The 26,662-nt window shown below is 53.7% G+C and overlaps 1 protein-coding gene across 2 annotated transcripts in view; it reads right to left on the reverse strand.

Annotated features, from left to right (window-relative positions):
* Positions 1-202: 202 nt before the first annotated feature.
* Positions 203-26,662, reverse strand: part of SLC6A1 (solute carrier family 6 member 1) — a 39,985-nt gene continuing 13,525 nt past the window's right edge. Inside the window, exons 1-16 of one of the 2 annotated variants that reach the window (XM_027522742.1) lie at positions 18,875-20,150; positions 17,063-17,128; positions 16,022-16,351; positions 15,268-15,399; positions 14,642-14,742; positions 13,789-13,898; positions 13,229-13,361; positions 12,135-12,269; positions 11,589-11,692; positions 11,160-11,284; positions 10,182-10,294; positions 9,698-9,829; positions 8,059-8,161; positions 6,225-6,325; positions 5,190-5,357; positions 203-2,598 (exon numbers count right to left, since the gene is read on the reverse strand). In XM_027522742.1, coding sequence (XP_027378543.1) covers positions 2,494-2,598; positions 5,190-5,357; positions 6,225-6,325; positions 8,059-8,161; positions 9,698-9,829; positions 10,182-10,294; positions 11,160-11,284; positions 11,589-11,692; positions 12,135-12,269; positions 13,229-13,361; positions 13,789-13,898; positions 14,642-14,742; positions 15,268-15,399; positions 16,022-16,259 — 1,800 coding nt within the window. In that variant the 5' untranslated portion in view covers positions 16,260-16,351; positions 17,063-17,128; positions 18,875-20,150 and the 3' untranslated portion in view covers positions 203-2,493. Of the gene's footprint in view, positions 2,599-5,189; positions 5,358-6,224; positions 6,326-8,058; positions 8,162-9,697; positions 9,830-10,181; positions 10,295-11,159; positions 11,285-11,588; positions 11,693-12,134; positions 12,270-13,228; positions 13,362-13,788; positions 13,899-14,641; positions 14,743-15,267; positions 15,400-16,021; positions 16,352-17,062; positions 17,129-18,874; positions 20,151-26,662 lie in introns of those variants that run through there. The other variant, XM_027522741.1, reaches the window with a different exon arrangement.

The following is a 26,662-nucleotide window of genomic DNA, read 5'->3' on the forward strand; positions in this document are numbered from 1 at the left end:
TTTATAACAGTGAAAGCACCTCCCTTATGTGGCTTAGAAGCATTCCAAGAGTCTGGGGGAAGTCCAGCTCCATGCCCCTCGATTTTGAGCCCAAATCTCTCTCTGTTGGGGAAAAATATTTTAATGTTTTTTGTGTGTGTCTATCATTGTTCTGATGAAAGAGGTTATTGTGTCCCCATCCCCAAGAATTGAAGGTCTAACGTTGTATATCATAGAACCTTTATTATTTTTTCCTCTATATTCTTAGAAACGTACATAACGCCCGTGCTCTAGTTATAACACCATTTATAGACATTTAAAATGCATCTTCATTTATAAATATTTTACATTTGGTCCATAGAACAGATCATTTTACTAAATACTGTAATTTTTTTTAAAACAGGCTCTGTATATAGTTTGAATATGTATATATTACATATATTTTTTAATATAGAGATAGATTTACTTGGTGTTCTGAGAATAAACCCTTATTGCAAAAAAAAAAAAGCATATATGATAATACAGTATCTTTCCCTCCCCGGGGTAAACACTAAAAAAAGTTACACGTATTCACAGCTCTCACAGTAATTGTACGACATGTAATATTGTGCTATATACGTAGGTTTGGATGGAAATCAGTTAAGGGATTTCTTGCCAAACATCTCACTTAGATTTGCTTACAAACATTATTAAATACGCTGCATTTGTCTTTGAAAGACTTGTTCTTAGTTTCAGAATGAAGAACAAAGAGAAAGTTAGAAGTCTTCCTGCCCTTATTTTAAAGGAATTCACGCCAAGGCTGAGGGGGTGGGACCATGAGACACAGAGAAGGGTTCCTTTTGTTCTAAACCCTATAATTCAACAATACATATGCATTTTGATCCTGGATTCACCAGGTGGCATCTGGGACGCCTTAGTGATGAGACTATTTTACAGATGACTTCAGGAAAAGCTTGTGGATTTCCTACACAATATCAAATGAGACCCTAGGTACCACATGTGAGGATGAATGTACGTATGTGAGCATTTCTATGCATACACGAACTTTTTTTCTACAAGAATGTGCTTAATATTCTGAGGGTAATAGCTTATTGCAAGAACTGGTATGCTGGTCACTTCTGGATGAGGATGACAGATTTTAAAAAACCCACAGTCACAGTTAATTACCATAGTTATTAAGGATTAGTTGTAAAACACAGCTCGTGAGTTTAACTAGCTAAGGAGAACAGGGCACGACGTACGACTTGCTACATGGGAACCCATGTTCCCAGCAGATGAGAAACTGTTGAGTTGCTGGAGCTTGCAAGAAACTGTCTTCACTGGGTCTGCTACCACCACCTCCACCATCACCACTGTGGAGCCCAGTTCTGGAAAAGAACACACACTACCTCCCGATGAAGCGGTTTTAATCTCGGAAGCACTTGGGGAGGGGGTCTGGATTAACACCAGCCCCTTGGTTACTGGGCTGGTGGATTTTAGTGGCAGCGAGGAGATGCCCACTGGGGAATTTCAGAGGAGGGGAGAGGGCCGCAGGCGTGACTGGGGTGGCTGTAAAGGGGTAAGACGGTTCAAGAAGGAGACAGTTCAGACCACTGGATCCACTTTGCAGTCAAGCACAGGGCCTCACCTTCATTTCCCATGGACGGTTCTGTGCTCTGCAAAGCAGGCTGGCCTAAGAAAAGGGCTCCTGGTTAGGGAACTTCCCCGGCAGGATCAGAGCCCCTCCACCACCAATGGTGGTTAAAAAAATCAATTGTGCTTTGAAGCAGTTTTCCGAGGAGCAAGGGGTTTGTTGGGCCAGGCGCCCTCAGAACGGCCTGGCGAAGAGTGTGGAAGGGGGTGGGTTGGGGGTGAGTGGGAAAGTAGGAAATTTAGTGCAGAGATGCCCGTTCAGTTGGGTGGAAGGGGAACAGGTTACTGGATTGACTGCTTGAGAAGGCAGCTCTGGGAATACTGACGGACCTGCGGGGGTGGGCGGGGGGTATCAAGCTGCCTCGGGAAGGAGAAAAACAACACGCCAAGTGCTGGCTCCCTGCTCTTATTAAAGGTGAGCTCGCCCTGGAAATGTCCATTATACAGAAAATACCCTTCTCACGCGCACAGAGCAGCATTCCCGGCAGAACCCAACTCCTGCCAAGCCGGAGATAACAGTCATGGGTTTCGGCAGTAAGAGAACAGTCGGGAATTAAAACTAAAAGCCAGGAGCGCACGGCCTCGCCGCGTCTCCCTGGCCTGTGGGGTAGTAAAAAAGATCTATTACAGCGGCCGTGTGGCCGATGCTGACGGGGGAGCGGGGAGGCCGGGTGATAAAGGTCACCAGCCCGCGAGCATCTACTCCTCCCACAGCGGGAGCCCCTCACCCCCGGGGGTGTGACTGTCCCCACCTCCCTCTCTTTGCCTGGTGATGGTGTCTGGACTCGCCACTCGAGGTAGGTTGAGATAGACGGTATCTTCAGACTTCAAGTGGTGGTCACGTGCAGCCGGGGCGGGGGGTGAGAGCGTGGGTGGGCGACCCTAGATGTAGGCCTCCTTGCTGGCTGAGCCGCTGGCCTGGGACTGCTCCGGACCGTTCTCTGGGCGCACAATGTCTTCACTCGGCTGGATCATAACCTGGATCCGCTGTGGGCGGCAGAGGGATTCGCGCTAGGATGGCGGGAGGCTGGCTTCTCGTTGGCCCACCCACTTTCCAGGTCCCTCCCGTCTGCTGGCCTGCAAGGCTGGGGCTCCCAGCCCCCTCCTGCGCCTCTGCTGAGGCTCCCGGGACCACGCCCACCTCTTTTCACGTGGGTCATTGTAGCAACTCCCCCGCCGCTGCCCGACCCCCTCTATTTCCCCTCTACTTCCGTTTTTACCCCCGCACCCTTTTCATTCTATTCTAGACACCTCAGTCGGAGGGATTAGTGAAAAGAGAAGTCAGATCACGTCCCTCCGGACCCAACAGTGGCTCCCATTTCACCAAAGTCCTGCAAGGCCCCACAGGACCCGGCCCCCCCATCCCCGCCCCGACCCCTTCACTGCAGACCTCACTGTTCTCCTTCACGCCCTGGCTTCCTCCACTCTAGCCAGGCAAGCCTCCTCACAGGCACCAGGCAAGGGCCCCTGCTGTCCCCGCTGACTGGTACATCCTTCCTTTCAGCCGGTGACACAGCTTGACCTCTGTCTCCTGAGGTCTCGGCTCACTGTTATTTCCCCAGGGAGCCCTTGCCCAGCACCCTCTAAACCCCCTTTCTCCATACTGCTCATCCCCATCAAGCGTGACTTTATTTGTGGGTCTTTTCTTAGAATGTATCGCCCATGGTGGTGGTGGTGTAGTTCCTAAGTTGTGTCTGACTCTGCAACCACATGGACTTGCAAAGCCAGACTCCTCTGTCCATGGGATTCTCCAGGCAAGAAGTCCGGAGTGGCAGCCATGTCCTCCTCCAGAGGATTTTCCCGACCCAGGGACTGGACCCACGTCTCCTGCATTGAAGGTGGATTCTTTACTGCTGAGCCACCAAGGGCACCAGTGAGCATGGGACTTGGGCTCAGGGCTGAGTCCCGGGCACTGACAGTGGTGTCTGGCACATAGCAAGTGCTCAGTGCATGTCTGCTGACGGGGTAACCCGCATCCACCTTCTCTGCACGCCCTGCCCCCATCGGACCCCATCAGCATCTGTCCTCAGATGAGCCTTCCCGTTTCCCACCGAGGGGCCTTTGTACGGGCTGTACTCTCTGCCACTCCGATACCTGACTACCTTTTGAGACAGTAGAGAATCGTGGGAAATAAAAGCCTTGGACGTGGAGTTGGAAGAGAAGGCCGTAAGGGCCCTGCTCTGCTAATACCTGACTGCAAGGGGTGGAAAGAGGCTTCCTGCCGAGTCTTCCCTGTGCTGCAGACCTGCAGCCCCTCCTGCCGGCTCTGAGTGGGTCTGGCAGGTACCTCCTGGTGGGAACTGAGGCTAAGAAGCATGGATCCAGGTCCTCCCCAGCTGTGGCCCTGCGTCCATCCTCAGTGAATCCCCCAGCCCACACTTATCCATCAACGCCTCAGCCCCTGGACCTCCAGCACAGCCTTGTTCACTCAAAGTTTCAATATAATTTAACAAAGAGCTGCTGTGGACCCAGCATGTGCTAGGGGGTCCCCGCTGCGGGTAGCATGCCTTTCATGAGGTCTAGAGTTAAGCTCGGAGAAGGCAACGGCAACCCACTCCAGTACCCTTGCGTGGAAAATCCCATGGACTGCAGCCTACCAGGCTCCTCAGCCCATGGGATCGCTAAGAGTCGGACATGACTGAGCGACTTCACTTTCACTTTCACTTTCATGCATTGGAGAAGGAAATGACAACCCACTCCAGTGTTCTTGCCTGGAGAATCCCAGGGACGGGGAGACTGGTGGGCTGCCGTCTCTGGGGTCGCACAGAGTTGGACACGACTGAAGCGACTTAGCAGCAGCAGCAGAGTTAAGCTCTTAACACATCTGATTCCACCCTTCACCTGCTCCTCAATGGCTCCGCACAACCCTCAGGATACAGTCCAAAGTTCTTATCCTGGTTTTCCAAGCCCTTCATCATCTGGTCCAACCTTCTTACATTCCCAGCCTCATCTCTCATCACCTCCCTGCATGCCTCCCCACTCTACCTGCCAGCTTCACTGATCAGTTTATACCCCTGGGCCTTTGCACATGCTTCCTATCCTCTTCCAGGGACATTCTCTCTGCTTCTAACGTTTATTTTATGTATCTATTCTTTTCAGATTTGTTTCTCTTATAGGTTATTACAAACTACTTAGTATTCCCTGTGCTATACAGCAGGTCTCTGCTTGCCTGCTTTATGTATATTACTGTATGTGTGTTAACCCCAGCTTCCTAATTTATTCCTCCCCTATTTCCTTTCCCTTTGGTAACCGTAAGTTTGTTTTGTATGTCTGTAGATCTGTTTGTTTTGTAAAGAAGTTCGTTTGTATCTTTCCTTCCTGCTTCTACTTGTAAGTGTGGTTTGTCCTTAGGCCTTTTCTTTGTTGTCCCCTCTTTCAGAAAGCCTCTCTAATGCTCCTCAATGCGGGCGGGGCTAACCGGTCTCCCTGGTTCACCCCAGTCATGACCTCTGACACTCTACTGTCATTGGCCGTCGACCTGTCCTCTCCCCAGCTAGACTGTGCTCACAAGGGCAGGGGTGGTGCTCAGCACAGTGGAGAAGGCGCCCAGCGACAGGAAGGGCAAGGAACGGGCTTACCTGCTTCAGGGAGCCCTTTAAGGTGAGGAACATGTAGGCCATGTATCCAGGGATGAGGACCATGGAAGACAGGGCCATGAGCCAGCCCACGCCCTGGCCCCACTTGGGGAAGACGTAGCTCCCCATGGTGAGAGGCGTCATCTGCACAGCACTGAAGATGAACACACCCTGGGGAGGGGGAGACAGGGAGGGGCAGGCGGTCACCCAGACTGGACTGCCAAGGCCCTTCCTTAGGCCCTGTAGATGGTAGGGCCACTGCGCTCCACCCCTGCCCTGGAGCTCACAAGGGCCCTCACAAGGGCCCAGCATCTTGGGAATCCTGCACCCAGGGCCACTGCTAGGACATAAGGTAACTCTGTGTAGAACAGAAGAAGCCACCATCTCTGAGAGGGCCAATAATAAAAGGTGTCTTCTCTGTGACAGCCAATAGAAAAGGGCCTCCCTTCTGGGAGAGCCAATAAGAAAAAGGTGCCCTCTCTGGAAGAACCAAGAGCAAAAGGTGGTTCCTCCGGGAGGACCAATTGCAAAAGGCATCCCTTTGTCCAGGTAACCAGTCTGTCAAACAGAACAAGGGTGGGAGGTCGCCCCCAGCCTGCCGTTGGCTGGGTGCCCTTGTGCAGGACACAACACACGCAGCGGCCCAGCCCCACTGCAAGGACCTGGGTGGTCCCTCCCAGGCCGGTTCCTGACTGAGCTTCCCCTTGCAGGAGGGAATGAGGGATGCTGAAAATGCGGGGCCTCCCCATGTGGATGGTTTGGCTTCAGAATCAGGCCAACATGGTTTGAGGACAGCACCTGCCCACTGGGTGAGGCTGGCTGGTGAGCCCCGGGCCCCGCAGCAGTGAAGTGAGGCAAAGACAGCTACTGTCCTGAGGTTCGTGAAGACTCCAGGGAGCAGAGGAAGTGCTCAGCACAGATGGGAGAGAGCAGTATTCCTAGGGAACAGAGGTCTGGGGCTCTTCCACCTGCCTTTGGCTCCGGAAGTTTCTCTCTGGCCCCGAGTCACCCCAGCGTCCGGTCTGGCCCTGCCCTTACCGCCACAATGATGGGGGTGAAGAAGGACCAGCAGAGCTTCCACCAGATGCAGGGCCTGGAGCCGACCATCTCTTGGATGTTGTCGTAGAACCGGTTGACGCCTGTGACAGTTGGGACGAGAGCAGGAGGGATGAGAGAGCAGTGGGCTCAAGGCCCCGACCTGCTGCTTCCTCACACTGCGACCACGGCCAAGTCACCTAACCTCTCTGAGCCTCAGTTTCCTCTTCCGTAACACAGGGCGAATGCTCCAGAGTAGGGAGTCCTCGTTAGCTAAGTGCTCAATAACCAAAGCCTCCCCCGCCCCTGCCCCCCAGCAAGTGGGGCAGTCACCTGAAGGTGAGACCATCTACCACCACAACGATATACCTACAGGAAGCAGCCCCACCAGCGTCAGGTCCCTCCCACTCAACATCTCTCCCAGCAACGCCTCTGAAGCTTTGCTGGGCAAAGGAGCTTTTCCCTGCTGATCTAGTGCATGAGCGGCTGCTGCTAAGACTGCATGGAGGAACCGCCAGTTGTGCAGAAAGAGCCTGCAGAGGTCCTGAAGTTCACAACAGTGACACTGGGTACCCCTCAGACTAAAAGCAAAGTCGTTGAGAATGAGGACCTGGGAGGGTCAGACCAGGTGGAGAGCAAGAAGGGAGAATGATGAGGAGGGCGAGGGGGCAGGACCACAGGGACCCCGAGGGACCCCGGAGAACACTTCTTCCAAAACCACCAGCTTGCTGTGACAACCAAAGTGTCCGAAAGGACAGCTTTTTCACTGTCAGGCAGTTGAGTCTAGAAACTCAGGCCACAGAATCAACAAACTAAAGTCACCATGTCCTGCATTCTTTGTTCTATGATTATTGCTGTTGTTCAGTCACTAAGTCACGTCTGACTCTTTGCATCCCCACAGACTGTAGCACGCCAGGCTCCTCTGTCCTTCACTATCTCCCGGAGTTTGTTCAAATTCACATCCATTGAGTTGGTGATGCTATCTAACCATCTAATACTCTGCCACCCTCTTCTCCTCCTCCCCTCGATCTTTCCCAACATCAAGGTCTTTTCCAATGAGTAGTTGGCTCTTCGCATCAGGTGGCCAAGGTACTGGAGCTTCAACTTCAGCGTCAGTCCTTCCAATGAATACTCAGGGTTGATTTCCTTTAGGATTGACTGGTTTGATCTCTTTGCAGTGAAGGCACTCTCAAGAGTCTTCTCCGGTACCGCAGCTTGAAAAGCAACTTGAAAGGTGCTCAGCCTTCTTTATGGTCCAGCTCTCATAACCATGCATGACTACTGTTCTAAAACAGTGCACACTTTTAATTATAGCTTAGTTTTTAAAAAATATTTAACTTAGAACTTTTTTTGTATTTTTGGTATTCTTCTAGATAAAATTTCAAATAAATCTTTGATCCCAAAATTTATGAAGAAATGTTGGCTCCCATTTTAAGGGAGTTTAACTCAGAGTTCAGTTCAGTTCAGTTCAGTCGCTCAGTCGTGTCCGACTCTCCCAGAGTTTACCCAAACTCACGTCCATTGAGTCGGTGATGCCATCCAACCATTTCATCCTCTGTCATCCCCTTCTCCTCCTGCCTTCAATTTTTCCCAGCATCAGGGTCTTTTCCAATGAGTCAACTCTTCACATCATGTGGCCAAAGTATTGGAGTTTCGGCTAGGGTTATCTTCTAAACATGGGACGTCCTATGCTAACTTCACTGAATTGCTGTGAGGACCAAATAAATTAATGTATGGAAAAGGCCTGGTGTTCAAACTGTATTTGCTGAATGATGAGTGGAGAAAGGATGACGGAACGGATGAACGAACGAATGAAGGAGGAGGGGTTGGTGCTTACCATAAAACCAGGAAATGGAGACACATTCAAAGAACACTAGGAACAGCAGGCTCATGCCGCTGGCGGAGTAGTAATCGAAGAGTTTGAAGACATAAATGCCCCCCTGCAAGAGGAGAAGAGGGGAGAAAGAGTCCACTTAACCTGGGGTCCAGTGCATTCAATTCAGAGTCAATACAGGCTGTGCAGGTTGGGGTTAGGCTACCCTGCAGCAAGAAGGCCTGGCAGTAGATTAGAGGAAGGGCAGGGGGCCTTGGGCCCTGCAAGGATGTAGGTGTGGACTCTGGGGACCAGGAATAAAATGTCTTAGGGGCAGATGTAAACACCCCATTTCTGGGAAGGCTGGAGGGCAGAAAGAGGAGCTAGTCACCCGAGCCACATGTTCACAATGTCAAACGAGTCATGTCCCCCCCATAAGCTCTTCCATAACTTAAATAAGACCGTAATGTAACACATAAAAAGATATATAAAGTAAAATCCGAAACGTATTTGCAACATCCTGCGCAATCTGGCTCTGCACCCACTACCTACCCCTCGACTCCGTCACCTCCACACTGGCCTTCCTTCTGTCCCCTACATTTGCCAAGTCCATTCCCACCCCGAGGCCTCTGCACCTGCTGTGCCGTCCTCCCCTGGCGAGACCTCTCCCCTGGCTGGCTCTCCCTCACCAGTGAGTTTCCGCTCAGCTGTCACTCCCTGACTACTCTGTCCCAGGCGGCGTCCCTCCCTCCCCGCTGCTCATTCTCTGTCCACTCTCCTTTCTTGTTCTGCCACGTTAACTGCAGAATCTGCAGGGTCACGCCAGACCCACAGCAGCTGGTGAGCAACGATGAAGAATGGAGTAACAGAAGAACAATAAACCTGGGGCCGAACGGCATCTGGATCCAGGGATGGCTTTGTGGATCATAAATCAGACCCACAGGGCTGGGTTCACAGCTTTAGGCTCATTTGTATTTATTGTGTTAATTCCTCAATTGTGTGTCTGTCTTCCAACTAGACCAGGAAGCTCTTTCTTTAAAAAAAACAAGTTTTATTTATGTGTTTGGCTGTGCTAGGTCTTAGTTAAACTGAGGCACGTGGGGCCCTCAGTTGTAGCACTCAGGATCTAGTTCCCTGACCAGGGATGGACCCCCGGGCCCCCTGCACTGGGAGCTGCACTCAGGATCTAGTTCCCTGACCAGGGATGGACCCCCGGGCCCCTGCACTGGGAGCTCGGAGTCCTAGTCAGCGGACCACCAGGGAAGTCCCTTGGAAGCCTCTGAATGCAGAGAGGCCTGCTCACTCTCCGGATACAAACAGAAAGGTGGAAGTGAAAGGAAGGACAGCATCAACCTCCAAGGCCCAGCTCCACCCTGACTCCCCGGGTTAACTCCGGGAGTCTTTCAGGCTCAGCCCTGCTTTTCCTCCTCCAGGAAGCAGTCGCTGGGGCCCCACGTCAGGTTGGGGAGGCTGTGCTCTCATTTCCCCCTCAGCGTCTGCATCTCCCGCCAGCCTGGGAGCCCCTTGAAGGCAGGAACCCTGTCTGAGTCATGGCTTGGGGCCTGGCACAGAGATGGTGCTCAGCGGACACACGAGAGGTGGCACAGCAGGCCTGCCGGGGGCCCCAGGCAGCAGCAGCGGCAGAGGCGTGCCACGCGCCCACCTGGGTGATGTTGGACAGGCCGATCAGGTAGGAGACGAGGCAGACGGCGGCGATGAACAGCTCCCGGCGGTTGCGGAGCAGCCTGGGGTACTCGTCCACCAGTGCGGTGATGAAGCCCTCCACTGTGCAGAACTGCGGGGGTCGGAGGTCAGCCACTGGGGCAGCGCCAGCCCCCAGCCCCCAACCCCAACCAAAGCCTGACCCTCGGGCCCGGCAGGGCCAGGAGAGCCTGGGATCCAGGCCTGACTCTCCCGCCACCTCCCTCCGTGACCTCAGAAGAGGGCCTTCCCTCTGGGCATCAGTTTCCCCATCTGGACACTGGGCAAGGTGGCTGACCTGTCCCTAACATCTCACATGCTGGAATATTCTAGGGGGTCTGAAACTTGTGGCCATGTTCCTGGGGATCTAAGACAGTGGGCTGCTCTCCTGGCTTGTCCCTGGACCTGGGAGAGGCTCCTCAAGGTGCCAGGGACGGCATCCTCACCTGGCTGTCAATGCCCAGCATGAGCAGCATGGAGAAGAAGAGGATGGCCCAGAGGGGAGAGATGGGCAGCTGGGTGACGGCCTCCGGGTATGCCAGGAATGCCAGGCCGGGGCCTGTGCAGGGAGAGGCAGAAGAGGAGAAAACACGAGGCCTTGAGTGCCTGCAGCTGCCCCAGCATACCTGCCGCCTAAGCTTCAGCTCATCTCTTGTTTAGAATCATCTTTTCAGAGAGTGTTGTCAGCCTCCCTTTCCAGACAAAGAAACAGCATGGGATGGGGCTGGGAGGGAGGCAGGGGGTTACTGGGTTGGGTTTGGAGGCAAGGGGACCAGTGAGATGAGATGAGCGATGGCAGGGCCTGGCCAGCGGTGTGGGGAGTTCCAGGTGCAGAGAGGGGGCCAGCTGCATAGACACTCAGAAGGCAGAGTGGGCAGCTCCTGGTTTTGGCTGGTTTGTGAGGGAAGATGAGGAAAGTACCAGGATGCTGCTGGGGTCTGGCCTGGGTACTGGACACTAGAACCCTTTGCTGTGATGGGAGCACAGGGTATAAGGCTCAAGGAGTTTAGAGGAGTTTGTGTCTGAGGGTCTGGCGGTGGGGTGGGGTGGGGCCACTATTCAGGAGATCAGGGAAAACCTTGGAACAAGGACACTGTAACCTCCCTGGGGTCTGGCTCTGGAAAGGGGGCAGTTAGAAAGCTCCTCCCGTGGGCAAGGGAGATGAGGACCTCAGTGAATAAAGCTCTTTCCACATGACCTGCCCAGCTCTCCACAAAGGGAATGGACAAGTCACAGCGCCTCTCTGAGCCTCTGCTGTATGCCCAGGGGGTTCCTGTCCTTGCACCGCAGCATGGAGGGCTGCGGGGTAGGGACACTCGATGCCAGTGAGCCCAGGGGGGCGGCCGTGGTGGTGATGGCAAGGAAGACTGCAAAGCCTGTGCAGTTATTCCCTCCCTGCAACCCTCGCCGGTGCAGGGGCTGACCTGAGGCCGCCACGTCAGCAATGGACCTCTTGGTGACGTGGGCCATGAAGCCCACGATGGAGAAGATCACGAATCCAGCGAACATGCTGGTGCAAGAGTTGATGCAGCAAACGATGATGGAGTCCCTGCAGAGAGGGCGGGGTGGGGTCAGGAAGGGTGGGGCTGGTGGAGGGGGGGGCCAGTGGTTATGGAGTGACCCGGTGGACGAGGGTAGCTGGGAACAGAGCTACTGGTGTGCCCATTCCCAACCACCAGGCCAGGGGCAGAACTAGGAGGAGTGGCCAGAAGGTGCTGGCTCAGAAATGGGTGGAGGGTCAGGGGAGGGGCGTGGCCACGGAGGGGGTGTGGCTGTGAATGGGGGCGTGGCTGGGGACCGGAGGGTGTGGCCACGGATGGGCGTGGCATGGAGGGCGTGGCCATGGGGTTCACCTGTAGACGTTGTTGTGGAAAGAGTTGTAGCTCCCGAGAGCGATCAGGGATCCCAGGCCCAGTCCGTAGGAGAAGAAGATCTGGGTGGCCGCATCCAGCCACACCTGCAGGCAGAATGATTTAAAAAACAGAATCACAGCCATAGCACCCCAAGACCTTTTACGCTAATCGCCTCTACCAGGCAGCACCCGAGTTTACAAAAGACAGTCGGAGACATGCGATGTTATTGTTCAGTCGCTAAGTCACGTCCGACTCTTTGCGACCCCAAAGTGGACTACAGCACACCAGGCTCCTCTGTCCTCCACCATCTCCCAGAGTTGGCTCAAATTCACGTCCATTGAGTCGGTGATGCTATCTAACCATCTCACCCGCTGCCGCCCCCTTCTCCTGTCGCCTTCAGTCTTTCCCAGCATCAGGGTCTTTTCCTGGAGATGTGCGATAACTTACCCTAAAGCTGGTATTGACACTCGGGACTCAGGTGTGTGCTCTTAACTCAGTGCAGGCCCTCCAGGAAGGCCAGGAGGTGAGGCCAGGAGAATCGCTCACCTCAGAGTCCGACAGCTTGCGGAAGTTGGGCGTGATGTAAAAGAGGATGCCCTCCTTGGCTCCGGGCAGCGTCACTCCACGGAAGAACAGGATGATCAGCATGATGTAGGGATAGGTGGCGGAGAAGTAGACCACCTGGGAGGAAAGGGGGCGAAGGGTCACACCCCTCCAGCACACTCAGACTCTCCCCGTCCCCACTTTACCTACATCCATACCTGCTGTGGCTCTGGGCGTGGTTCTGATCTGAATGGCCACTTTTCTGAAGCCCTTCCTTGGTATCCGAATCAAATAGGTCGGCACCCACGTCTTCCCTTTCCCTACCCCTCCAGTTTTTAAATTTTCATTTAAAGTATTCAAGTAATACATGTTTGACGAGGAAATTTTAAAATTACACATGAACACACACACCCAATTAAAGTTCCTTTCAATAGGCCATAGAATACAAGTTACATGAGGCACAGGGCTTGTGTTCACATCTCTGCTTTCCCAGTGCCTAGAATGTCCATGGTATATAGTAGACACTCAATAAGTGCCCAACAAATACCTAAGTGCATCGATGTTAATATTTTAATGTCTTCTTTTGAGGCTTTGCATATATGATTCCATTTTCCTACAAATGAGGCTAAATTCTATACCTGCCTTTTCAATTAACATGTTTAAAGTTAAAAAATACACAGTACACACCGCTTTATTTCTTGTGTTGTTTACTGAATGCTGTTCGATTGTCTCCTAACACTGTGATTTCTAATTGTACAAAACAGTCCCTCAGGAGGTCCCACCACCCGATGGTCCAGGAGCCACATCTACCCTCTGTTTTGCGATGGCTCTGCCCAGCCCAGGGGAATCTCGAGACCCTGGCACTGTGCTAAGAGCATGACACGCACTGTCTCCTTGAATCCTGACAACTTCCCAGAAGGTAGGTAATGTTATTATTCCCATTCTACAGGAGAGGAAACCAAGGTGGCACAGAGCCATGAAGGCACCTGGCTTAACTCAGAGCTGGATGAGGTTCCCTGGAGCTGACTCGTCACCCTATGCAGAGATCCCCTCTGAAAACCCATCCCCCACAGGGCCCCACTGTGCAGACCCCTTACCTTTCCAGTCCAGCCAACACCCTTCCAGATACAGAAATACACCAGGATCCAGGCGATGGCCAGGGTGATGGCCAGGGGCCAGCGGATCTGACCTGGCTTATCCAGCCCGTCTGTCATCTGATGCATGTTGCGCCTGGTGGAACACAGGAGGGAAGACAAAGTCAAGTGGGGCTGGCGGGAGCTGGAGTGGCCTGGGGGTACCCAGGGCGTGGACACGGGTGATAGCTTTCTCTGTGATGCTGCTGACAACTCTGATCACTGGGCTCCACGAGCTGGGCAGAGACTGCATGCCAGTTAAACTAATGGGCACACAGTGCTGTGTGCTCCAGGGTCCTGCCAGCGCCTTCATTCAGCCACCAGGATGGCTCACCTGGGTGTCTGCAGTGGCCTTCCAGCAAGACCCCATCCCCTCTCGTGCTCTGTCCCCACTCCAGCCCCGGGGAGCCTTCTGATGTCTGATCACGTCAATTTCCTGCTTGCAGCGAATAGCTCACGGTTGTTCTCAGTGTTGTTCTTCCCGAGTGACCCCCCCCCCCCCTCGTGGACAGCCCCGCACTCACTCCCAGAACTCCACCACGGCGCTGGTCATGTTGGTGGTGTTGAGGGCACTGTAGTTGGAGAAGCAGCGGTCTGTGTTCCAGGAGTTGCCACACTGTTTCCACGGCAGCGTCTGCAAAGACAGAGCCGCAAAGACAAGCCCCATGAGCCCCAGGAGCTAACAGCAGCGGCCCCAGGACATCCCGTGCACCCCCACGGTCCCCGAGCCTCCACACACCAGCATGCCACCTCCCCTTCCTAGAAGCTGCCGGGTGCTGGTCATGCCGTGCACCCCATTTTAGAGATCAGAGAGGGGCAGCAACCTGCTCAAGATCACACAGCTCTGAAGCATCAGAGCTTTACACTTGAAAACCAGCTCTCCAAGCTATCCCATAAGGTCTTCCATGTCCACCCTGGGGCTACCTCCCAGCAACGTGACCCTGGGTAAGTGACCTCGCCCATCTGAGCCCTGCACATCGAAGTTAACAGCAAACACTTACTGTGCTTCTTTGCTGGGTACAGTTCTAAACACTTTACACACATGTGTTCCTTAAGCCTCGTACAACCACGTGAGGTAGGTTTTACTTTAAGCCCCATTTTGTAAACAAGTGCACTGTGGCTCAGAGAGGTTCAGTCTCTTTCCTGAAGCTGCACAGCTGGTATACGCTAGGAGTCAGGATTTGAACCCAGGGTGTCCGGGGCCCTATAAGATGGGCTAACGATGCTATGACTTTTGGAGAGACAAGGGCAGCTGAAGACAAACCATGCCCCCAACCCAGAGGAATGGCCCTGTTGGCAGAATGGTGGTAAGTGGATGGGGGGGCCGGTCTGGGTCTGGTTTCTTCAGGGTCGGGGGCAGGCCAAGGGGCCACTGACCGTGGTGAAGGAGTTGTACAGGTAGTAGATGGCCCAGGAGATGATGACGATGTAGTAGATGTTCAGCCAGAAGGACAGCACTGCAGCGGCAAGACCCACACCTGGGAGCAGACGAGCCAGCGCGACACTCAGCTAGTGAAGGGCTAAAGGGAACCGTCCCAGCTCCTGCCACTGCCATCACTTTCCTCGACATCTTCAATCTCACTAGACCTCGGAGTGAGGCAGGGACTCGGCTGAGGTCACACCCACGTGGCGGCCGAGGGAGCCGGGACTTGCCGCTGGGGCCCAGCCCAGGCTGGAGGCAGGTGAGGGGAGAGGGGCTGAGGTCAGCCAGGCAAGGATGACCCTCCACACGTCCACCTGAGTGTCCGTCAGGTACCGAGCGAGGAAGTGAACGAAGTCATACCCAGCCCCTGCTGGGGCAACGAGCTCGTAGGACAGGGCGGGTGGACGTGGGCTGGGGCCGTTGGCTTGGGGCTTCTCCTGACCATCATCGCTGGTGGTCACCTGCCTCCAGCAAAGGCTCCTCTCTGTCCAGATGTGATCCGACAGCTCCCTCCATCTGGGGCCCGGATGTGGGGAACAGGAGCACGACCACACCCTGCAGCCCCACTCTGCACACTTACCCTTGAACATGGGGGCCAGCTTCCACACCCCCAGGCCCCCAATGGATGTGTACTGGCCCAGGGAGCACTCCAACAGGAAGAGGGGGACCCCCGCGAAGATGAGTGTCAGGAAGTAGGGGATCAGGAAGGCCCCTGTGGGGTTGAGAAGAGAGGTGCTCATGGCCTCAGAGCTTCAAGAAACCCAGTCGGTCAGAGGGAGCATCATGGAGTTGGAGGTGGTGGTGTCCTGGGGTCCCTGCCACGACTGCCTTATATTCTGCCACCACAGTGGCTCCCAAAGCCAAAGCAGGGCCTGAGCACGTCCTGTGCTCCAAACCCAGGCCCTGCACTTTGCAAAATGTAGAGGTGAACTCTGGTATCACTGACAGAGGACTACCGCCCTTTGGAATTCTTAGGCAAAGGGTAAGGAACAGGAAGTGGGGCCTGGCCCTTCCTGTGGAGTCTTGGTGGTCGTTTAGTCGCTCAGTTGTGTCCCACTCTTTGCGAGCCCTTGGACTGTAGCCCCCCCCAGGGTCCTCTGTCCATGGGATTCTCCAGGCAAGAATCCTGGAGTGGCTTGCCATTTCCTCCTCCAGGGGATCTTCCCGACCCAGGGATCGAAACTATGTCTTCTGCATTGGCAGCCGGCTTCTTTACCACTAGTGCCACCTGGGAAGCCCTCGGAGTCTTTAGGGGACCCATTTCGCCCAGGTCACCCCATAACACGCCTCCACGGGGTTTGCCCCCACCAGGAGGTTGCCAGGCCAGCACCTACCACCGCCGTTTTTCCCGCAGAGGTAAGGGAACCTCCAGACGTTGCCCAGGCCGATGGCGTAGCCCACGCAGGACATGAGGAAGTCGAAGCGGCCCTTCCACGTGTCCCGGTCCGGAAGGTCTGCCGCCTTTTTCTGCACCTTGACCACCAGGGTTTTGGGCTTGTCATTGGCCACGGGGACCTCGCTGACCTCCGTGGAGATCTGCCCGTCGGCCACCTTGCTGCCGTCGGTCGCCATGTCTCGGAGTTTGGACGCAGGGGTCCTGGCAGACGGACGTGCAATGTCAGCCCCGGTCCACGTGGACAGCAGTTTTGCAGCTCAAGGTCACCCTAGGAGAGCAGAGAGTTGGGGCGATAGGCACTGAAGGTATCAAGATCCTAGAGCGTCCCCAATATAACAGAAGGAAATAACCCACAAGCCCAGGGCTGTAGAGGGCTCTCCCCTCTTCCTTCCACCAGCTCCTGCTCCAGGAGGAAGGTGCCTTTTGTTTCCAAGGTCAGCAAGCGAGGGTATGGCCTGACGTCTCCTGGGCCTGCAGCAACGCTGGCCATCTGTGACACATGCCCTCTGCCATGATTGTGTCCTGCTCAGAGAATACTGTCCACGCTAAGTTGCTTCAGTCGTGCCCCACTCTTTGTGACCCCCATGGACTGTAGCCCACCAGGCTCCTCTGTCCATGGGGATTCTCCAGGCAAGAATACTAGAGTGGCTTGCCATTTACTTCTCCAGGGGATCTTCCTGACCCAGGGATTGAACCTGCATCTCTTATGTCTCCTACATCAGCAGGTGGGTTCTTTACCACTACCACCACCTGTGAAGCCAGCTCGGAGAGTAGCCCAATGCAACCAAAATTCCAACCCACTCTTGACTGCTCTGGCCTCAGTTTCCCCACCTATAAAATGGGGGGGAGCATTAATCTTCTCTAGCTTATAGAATTATGGCTAAAAGGAACTTTTAATGGCTATGAAGGTGCTTTTCACCCAAATGGTTCAGAAAGGAACTCCATTGATGATTGTTTGGAGTCTGGTTGTTGACGTTACCTGATGGTTTTCTGTGCTGAGTCAGCTCCACGGAGTCAGTTCCCTCTGCAATCGTGGGGTGGGAGCCTGCAAAGGGGATAGACAGGGTGGTGAGCTGGCAGACAGGCTGCGGGCAGCCCTGGGTGCAGGCAGTGGGGGTGCAGGCAGCCTGCCAGCATCTGAGCTGTGGACGGGCACCAGGGAGCCCAGCCCAGCCGGGTGACCACAGCGGGTACATGCAACCAGGTGCTGGCCCCCTGGGTGCTGGGAACATGCAGGAGCGGGCTTGCTGCCCCTGGGACCACGGTGGGGGGTGGGCACACAGGCGAGGCGAGGAAGACGTTCCATAATTTTATCAGAAGGAAAAGAGAAACCCATAGAGGGGCCCCAGCTCCTCTGGGTCCCTTAAGGAACCAAACGAAGTGGCTATTTTTCTGTGTCCTCCATCCACATGTGTAGAGATGTCATCACAGGTCACGTTAAGAACATGGCAGAGCGAGGAAAGTAGGTTTCCAGATAGTTCATTTAGTGTGACCCTATGTTTGCCACGCCGCCCCCCGCCCCACCAAACTGTTCATTAAAGAAAAAAAAAACAAAACTAAAATACCAGAAGGATATACCCTAAGATATTCACATTGTGTAGTTTCTGAGCTCTGGTTTCTTCTTCATGCCTTCCTAGGTTTCTATAACGTTCCACGTTTGAAAAAATAAAACACCAGAATAAACTTATGGAACCCTAAGAGCAGAAGGAGCACACGGGCGCTGGTCAGTGGGCTCCGGGTGCAGGAGCGGGGCCAAAGCAACGTGCAGTGTGGGCCTGGCCCTATCCCAGCGGCCCCTCCCCTCAGCTCGCTGCCTTCCCCCCGGCCCACAAGGGCCCCCCTCCCACCCTCACATGCCATCCCCAGTTACCAAACACCAGTGTCTCTTCCCAGAGTTCACGGAGCGCCAGACCACCTTCCAGTAAGCCACACTTGACCGCCAGCCCTGCTTCTTGTTCTCAAGGCCAGTTTCCGGTGCCCGTCTAAGACCCCGGCCTGAGCACAGCAATGTCACGGGAAGCTTTAGTCTCAGGCCGGGGTGACTGCCCCCTAAACATCAGGACTGGCCAGAGGCAGCTGCTTCTGGGGTCTACCAGCAAGTCCAGGGGACAGAGCAGCCTCAGGCAAGTGGGGAGAGGCTGAAGCCAACCCTCTTTGGGGGAGGAAGCGTCAACCATTAACTGTTAAAAGACAACGATGCCCTTAACTGTCTCCACAATTTGACCTTGTAGGTACCAGCCTCCATATTTGTTCAAAAACGATCCAACCATTTTGCACCAGGGCTAGTCACCTGATCCTACCAATCAATCAAGGCTCCCTCCCTGGCAATTGGAGGAAAAAGGCAGTCTCCCCCTCCACTTGGGAACTCTGAGGCAGCCATCTTTGCCCACCTTGTCCTCGGAGCAGCAGAGAGAGATGGTTTGCTGAGCCGGGAGGAAATCAGAGATCAAAAGACAAATGGTCTTTAAGGCATTCTATTCTGCAGTTTCAGGCGTCCTTAAGATGGGCTACTGCTCTTAAGAGTTTATAAAGCATCTCCACGGTTGTAATGGGGCTTCCCTGGTGGCTCAGATGGTACAGAATCTGCCTGTAATACAGGAGACCCGGGTTCAATCCCTGGGTCGAGAAGATCTGGAGAAGGGAATGGCAACCCACTGCAGTATTCTTGCCTGGAGAATCCCATGGATGGAAAAGTCTGGCGGGCTGTAGTCCACGGGGGTGGCAGAGTCAGACAGGAGGCTGAGCAACTAACACTTTCATGGTTGTAGAATAAACCCCCCGCTTCGCTTACCTTGGCTCCTGCTTTAATCCTGAAATTTCTGCACACACCCTCTGTGTCCCATGGGAACACCAGCTTCAGGCCTCCACTCTGGGTTTACTTGTTGGTTATCAGAGACTCAACTCCAACCAAACTCCAAAATCTACCAGGCTTTGGGCACTGATGCGTGCACTGGGCCACAGGATCGTCTGACTCCATCTGGGGAGACAGACGGAAAGATGGCAGGACGTGATGAACAGAGTGGGTGGGTGTGTACATCCTCCGAGAGAACCATTCAGGGCTGGGCGAGGCACGCTCCGGTTCTCCAGGGTTAGTCCGTCGTCTCCTCCACGAGTATATTGAAGACCTTCTCATGCCAAGCCTGGGAGGATCAAAGATAGCAGCTGCTCCAAAGACCTCTTCATGAGGAAGACGTCCATGCAACTTCCAGAACTGGGGAGAGTACTGAGATTCAGCCCAATGTCTGTAACTTTCCTGTGAGAAGCCACATCACCAAATGTGGAGTCTTCCAGGATCAAGCACATAATAAAGCAGGAATTAATACAACTGATGCTTTTTTTTTTTTTTGCAGAGTCACACTGAGAAGGCCCTCCTTGCAAGGACCAGCCTGGGGCTAACTCGGACAGACCATAGGGATCCCTGCAATACGTACCTTAGGCAAACTATGTCACCTCTTTTGTCCTCTTTGGTAAACCGAGGGGAAAATCTTCTCTGCCAGGGTTGTGGGGAAGATCAAATGAGACGTGCCTGCAAAGCATGGGAAAGTGCGCCCAGCTCACAGTGAGGGTAAAGGGAATCTCGGCCATTAGCATTGTGATTGCTCCCATCCGTGTACAGATCGTGGCTCTTAATCTCGTGTTCTCTGCTTCCCAGAAGGCCACAAAGATGATGATCATGATATAACAATAATAGCAGTAATAAGAATAGCAGCTAACATTTATTGAGAGCTTATTATTCAGGCCCTGGAGCGACTTGAAGCATTTTCAGAAGCTGGATAGACATCAACCTTTAGTTGCCGTGGGGAATACTAGTTAATAAAAATGTCAAGCCCTTTGCTTTGGGCTGTTTTTATACCAGCTCAGAGTGGTCTAGCTGATCACCTTGGGCCAATCAGAAGCCAGCAATGGTAGCTTTGAATGTTTGGTTAATAAAAATAAATCTTATTCTGTAGTAAATAAAATCTGGTAAGAAAAAAAAAGAATCCAGAACATCTTACAGATGGGAAGAAAACGATAAAAGGTCCCCACTGGTGAAAAAAGGACTCCCAGGTGGCCCAGTGGTAAAGGATCAGCCTGCGATGCAGGAAGACGTGGGTTCAATCCCCGGGTTGGGAAGATCCCCTGGAGAAGGCAGTGGCGACTCACTCCAGTATTCTTGCCTTTAGAAATCCCATGGACAGAGGAGCCCGGCGGGCTACAGTCCACGGGGTCGCAAGACAACTGAGCACACACACTCATGAGAAAGCCCGGGACCCTGCGCTAATAACCCAGAGCTGTTCCAGGAAACCCCCTCAGTATTCATGCCCTGCTGCTCGGGGAACTTTAATTCCTGACCCAGCTGGTTCACCTGTCACCTCCCCATTGCAAAGAACAGCACGCGGAAAGCACAGGCACATGCCTGTTTACTCTAAGGGAACCCGTGTTTCAACAAGATGAACGCTCTCTGAAGCAGAAGCAACCTTCCCGCTGCTGTCACCTCATCTTTCCTGAAAGGAGCGCCCGTGCTCTGCAGCTCCAGGGTTTCTGGAGGATGGCTCCGCAGGTCTCTTCCCTCCTCCTCTTTTATCTGCTGGTGGAGCCGGTGGAAGGACAGGCCTCACGGTTTCTGGATCTGAGGCATGTTGCCAAGACATGTGTCTCCCAGTTCTTCCTCACCAGGTGGCAATGTTCTACGGACCAAGAATCCAGCTACGTATTCCTCCAGCTCTGTCATTAACTGGACTCCAGCAAAGCAGCATTCAAAAGGGTACAGTTAATGTGAGACCACAAGCAATGAGTCCTCTGTATTCATCACCTACTCCTGCACGCCTTCATCCATTCATTCAAGCATTTACTGAGCACGTGCCAAGAACTGGTGATGGAACTGGAGAACTGTTGTTCCAAGCGTTTTGCATTCTGAGCTACACACGGCCACCAGAGTGTTAATCAGTGCACTGACAGGTACCAGCAGATAAGATTCTCTTGTGTAAGTATTTACTGAGGGCCTAATGTGTGCATGGAGCTGGGCTGGACACTCGGATGGCAAGGATTAATAAGACAAGATCCATGACCTTCACAAGGTCACGGCGTCTGAAGAGAAACAGCTCTGCTACAGCTCTTCCTAATACTCTGTGTCAGTGCAGCAAGAGTATATGAAGCAGACAGGCCTAAAAGGAATGACTTAATTCAGCCAGCGAAGGTGTCCCAGGTGAAGGGATATTTGAACTGGGCTTTGAAGGCTGTATATGTGGTCGTTAGGCTCAAAAAGAGGGAAATGGTATCCGCAGTAGAGGGAAATCCATAAACAAAAGGTTGGGAGGTTTGAAGCTAGGAAGGTCAGCTTGTGAACGGCCTCAAAACTCAGGCTAGGGAACTTAGGGGGACCGACTTCAGGGGTGGGATGGGGTGACAGTGGGATCCAGTTCATATTACAGAAGAAGACTCCCTCCGGGAGGCTCTGTGAGGGATGGTGTTAGAGAAAGAGATTCGAGACAGAAATGCTCAAGATGTTCCCATGATGTTCCATGCTTCCTTGACATGCTCTATGACGAGGTCTTAAAGCCATTGATAAAAATGAGGCCAAACCAAGCAGGAAGCATGCTTTGTAAGGAAAAGACAACATGTTGCATTTGGAAGCTCTAGATCAAGCAAACTGGGTCACAACTGGCCCTGGGGCTTGTTTTATTATTTAGCCTGAACAAAAAACAATTTTTTTTTCCAGTTTGAATCAGGAGCCAGAGATGTGATTGTCCTGGATCCAGCATTTCAAGCAGAGGAAAGAGTAAGTGCAAAGGTCCCGAGGCAGGTGTAAGTTTGGCATGATTGAGAGCCAGCATGGAGGCCAGGGGGGCGGGAGTCCAGGGAAGGATGGGACAGTTCTAGTTAGAGGCAGGCAGGGGCAAGATCATGCAAGGTCTCAGCGACCATGGTTAAGAAACTCAGATTCCATTATAAAGGGGAAGGGAGAAAGTGGAGGACACAGCAGCAGGGCTGGCCTGACTTACATTTAGGAGTCCTCTCTGGCTGCCCAGGAGAGGCTGCAGAGCAGCAAGGGTGGATGTGGGAAGGCTCCTTAAGAGCTGAGAGTCTAGGCAAGGGATAATGGTGACTTGAACCCTGGCTGCAAGGCGAGGCCAGAGCTGGTGAGGAGTGGTGGGGGATCCACTTTGGAGGCGTGGCCCCCGGGCCTTGCTGGAGGCTTGGTGGTAAGCAGTCCAACGCCAGGGCCAGATGGCAGGCTGGGGGCAGGGGAGGGCATGGCAGCTGCCTGGGACAATCCCCCTCTGTCCCGCTGCTGCATCAGAGGGATGGGCAGAGCGGCTGCGTGGGGTGGGGACCTAGGCAGAGGCAGAAAGGCCAAGACGGAGTCTCAGGCTGCCATTGTCTAGGGCCGGGGCTGGGCCCAGAACCCACTGGGAGCCGGAGAGGGGGGGCACTCTGCAGGGGCACGGAGGGGGAGCAACGGGCCAGGGAGGGGCCACTTCCTCCCATGATGCTGCGAGCGCTTGCACCCCTGCTTTGTTTTGCTTCCCGTTCTGTGATTACAGAAATTACAGAGGCTTGCTCCAGACCGCATTCACTGCTCTACTCGCTTTTCTTCCTTTCTGAAACTCTGCGGTTCAAGAAAAAAATTAACACTGGGTTTGGCTGCATGCCAACGGGAAACATAATGGTTTATTCTCTGCTTTTTAAGAAGAAACGCTAGGCTCGGTCCATTGCACAAGGCTTTATTGGGCATCTGTTGTGCACCCAGACCCATAACAGTTCCAGTGAAGGGAGAAGAGCGGCATCTACTGAACACCTCTTTCGTGCCAGGCACTTATCTCACAGGTCTTAGGTCTGCCAGTCCTCACCTCACCTCAAGAAGCCGAGGCCTATGTCATCCATTTGACAGATGGGTAAACTGAGGCTTGCCACCCTGGGGTAGTTACTGTAGAGACGTCTCAACTCAAATGGCTCAGCTACTCAGAGACTTGCTACTCAAAGTGTGCTTCTCCGAGGGCAGACTGTTAGAAATGCAGAGTCCTGGACTCTGCTCCAGACCCATGGAATCAGAAGCTGCATTAAAGAAAAAAAAATTATTTATTTACTTCTGGCTGTGCTGACTCGATGGACGTGAGTTTGAGCAAGCTCCGGGAGTTGGTGATTGACAGGTAAGCCTGGCATGCGGCAATCCACGGGGTCGCAAAGAGTCAGACAGGACCGAGCGACTGAACTGAACTGAACCATGCTGCGCTTAGGCCTTCTCTAGCTGCAGTGAACAGGCTTGGTTGCTCTGAGACACGTGGGATCCTCCCAGACCAGGGATTGAACTCATGTCCCTTGCATTCCAAGGTGAATTCTTAACCACTGGACCACCAGGGAATCCCAGAAGCTGCATTTTAACAAGTGTCCCCGGGATTCAGGTGCCCACGGCAGCTTCCAAGGGTGTAGGTTATGGGTGACCCTGATTATCTCACGGAGTTTGAGTCAAATCCCTGGGTGACCAGGAGCTAGATGTTTACCTTGCTTGAGCCTCAGTTTCCTTATTGCAAACCTGGACCCCTGTATTTCACAGGATCACTGTGTCGACTCTGAAGTGATATGATGACTCTAAGGGAAGCAGAGGGCCTGGCGCACAGGAAGTACTCGATACAGAGCAGCTTAGATTGCCATTCAGAGAGATGAATAGCCACGCAAGTGCTTGCTTTGTAATTGAAAACCATCATATAAAAGTGGCCCAATTAATAGCTGATGCTCAGTGCAGAAAGGGTAGAGGGAGGCTGGACTGTGCAGTGAAAGGCAGGTGCTGTGGGCAGTCCTTGCTATGAATCACCCTGCAAGTCAGGGAAGGCTCCCTGGAGAAGCTTCTGTGATGGAAAAGCTGGAGAGGGTCTCCCAAGCCTCAGGACTTTGGCCCCAGAGACCAGAGCCCAGTCTGGGGGTGAGAAGTCAGCCTTTTGCCTGGCAAAACGGATGCCTGCCAGTCCAGATATTAGGCCCTCATCCTTGGACTCAGTCCAAGCGGGGCTTGGGGCTGGGACCAAGGCAGCCAGCCTCCTTCCTGATCCAGACTTGATCTACAGCAGCAGTCTACAGATGAAGACAAAGGCCCAGAGAGGGCTGGGGGCTGGTCCAAGGTCACACAGCACAGGAGTCATATGGCCTTACAGACCCCCACAGCCCCCAGGTCTCAGCCCCCTGCACACTCTCACTTCAGAGATGAAGCAAGGGAGGTCCGCATCTTGGTGCAAACCCCTCGGCTGCCTCGACAACCCCGAGTGGCCATCTGCAGTTCCAGGCGCGCTTCTCCACAGTATTTAATGCCGTTCCTCCACAACATCCCAGGCTGACTTTCAAGTAAGCCACGTAATTCCTCAAACTGTCTGTTTCTTCATCAGGAAATGGGGCCAATGGTAACTACTTTATACATGATGACCACTGGTTTGAGATTTTCCAGTCCTGGTCCCGGCCTAGCAAACCATAATACAGTGACGCTAAAATGATTATTAGTTCCATTTTGCAGATGATGGTTCTGAGGCTCAGAGAGGTCAAATAACCTGCCCAAGGTCACAGAGGGTTTAACCCAGGCCCTCTGCTCACTTGGCAGGTGCCTCCTGGACACTGGTCTGTGTGAAATGCTCTGAAGCGCATGGACATGGCCCTTGACCTTCCGAGCCTGCCTGTGGGCTCTCGGGAGGAAGAGAGGTATTGGCATGAAGAAGTGTTTGCCTGGCCTCTCAGTGTGCTACAGGGAAGAAAACTGAGGTGCAAGCCCTCCTGCCTGCAGCCTCAGAGAGCCTGGAAGTCTGGTTTTCTAGGGTGCCTCTCAAATCAGAAATTATGAGGTTAGAGGACATCCCACCCCAGCAACCAGAGCGAGAAAAAGATCAGCTTTCACTGCTGCAGGCTTCTTAAATCCATCAGTTAGTTCAGATGCTCAGTCGTGTCTGACTCCTTGTGACCCCGTGGACTGCAGCATGCCCGGCTTCCCTGTCCGTCACCAACTCCTGGAGCTTGCTCAAATGCATGCTCGTTGAGTCGGTGATGCCATCCACGCAAAGGTGAAATAAGTCATGCTGCTCTTCTGTCTGTGAATACATACAGGAACAGTCCCCAACTTTTCATTAACAAAGGAAGGAGAAAGAAGAGCTTGAAGTACGAGAAGAAAGTGAGCTGGGGACTTAACACATCAGGGCGTGCTCTAAACGCTTTATGGAGAGCACTGGGTTGGTCAAAAAGTTTGTCCAAGTTTTCCCATAAGATGCTAGCCAGCTCAATAACTTGCCACTGTCACCCCTCCCCCACATTTTACTGATGGGTAAACCAAGGCAGAGAGAGAGAAAGGGACTTGCCAAAGGTCTCCCAGCTAGGAACTAGGGGGGCCAGGGCTGGAACCCAGGCAGCTGGTCTCCTGTGTCCATATCCTTAACCAGCCCACTCCGCTCTCTCTAGTTGGATGCCTGCAGAACTCCCCCCGCAAGGCCCACCTTTAGGGTGGGAGAGAATGTAATTCCCTCCAGAGCAAACCCCCAAGGATAAGGAGCCCAGAGTGGCTGAGGACTCTACCTCCCCAAGGTCTGGCTCCGTGAAGGCTAACTGGTCCCCATGGTCAGACCGGGCAAACCCTGATGGTGTCCTGGGAGCCAACAAGGGGTCATGTGGGATCCCAGCTGAGCAGCTGTCAGCAGGCCCCCGAGCTGGGCTCTAAAGAGAGCCCCCTGGGAGGCAGCTGGCCCAGCGGTGGCAATCCCCGTAGGAGTCCCCAGCTCTCCTCTGCCTGCAGACACAGCCTGTGCTCGCAGAAAAGCAGGCCTTTCTAGGGGCCGGGAGAGGAGGACGCGAAGTCAGCTTGAGGCTCTGGAGTCTGCAGACCCGGGTCTGAATCCTCACTCTGCACGCTACGGGCTGTGTGATATCGAGCCAGGCCCTTTACCACTCTGTGCTTTGGTCTCCTTCCTTACACGAGGAGAGGACTCAGGCTCTGGCCCAGAGCACCCTTCTGACTTCATCCTGCTTCTCATCTCAGCCCGCCTGCCTCGCTCACATGGACCACAGTCTGCTAACATCTGTTCGAGTCCCTAATTGTCTGCAATGTCTGACTGTGCACCTCGCTTTGTCGAGGCAATTTTCAATCCAATCCAACCAGGATCGACGGTGCACCTCCAGGGAGCCAGGTCCCATGCTGGGTGCAGAGCGATCCAGACGACAGCTGGAGTCTGGGTCCTGCCACCACCGAGCGCTGGTGACAGGTGGGTGTGCAGATAAGCGACATCCACTAGGGGAAGTTCTCCCACAGCCCAAAGAAGGGGGGGATGGCGCCCGGCTGCGGCCGGGGGCTGGATTCAGGCAAGAAACCGGGAGACGATGGCATCAGGGCTGGCTGGGACATTCTTTCTATAATCACAGCGAGAGAAGCAGGACTGGGACCTTTGCTCCTCTCCCCAAGCCTAACACTTCTAGTCTACCCCAGGCGGAGCGGATGGGGACACGGCAAAATGTGCTTACAGACAATGAGGGACGTGATCTGGCTGGCAAGAATCTGGGGTCCCTTAGGGAGCCTGGCTGGGGAGGTGGCAGCTACGGTCAAGGGCTCTGAAGCAGGAGAAGGGGGTGCGCCACA

Source organism: Bos indicus x Bos taurus, chromosome 22 (assembly GCF_003369695.1).
Source record: "Bos indicus x Bos taurus breed Angus x Brahman F1 hybrid chromosome 22, Bos_hybrid_MaternalHap_v2.0, whole genome shotgun sequence".
In the NCBI taxonomy this organism is placed as follows: Eukaryota; Metazoa; Chordata; class Mammalia; order Artiodactyla; family Bovidae; genus Bos; species Bos indicus x Bos taurus.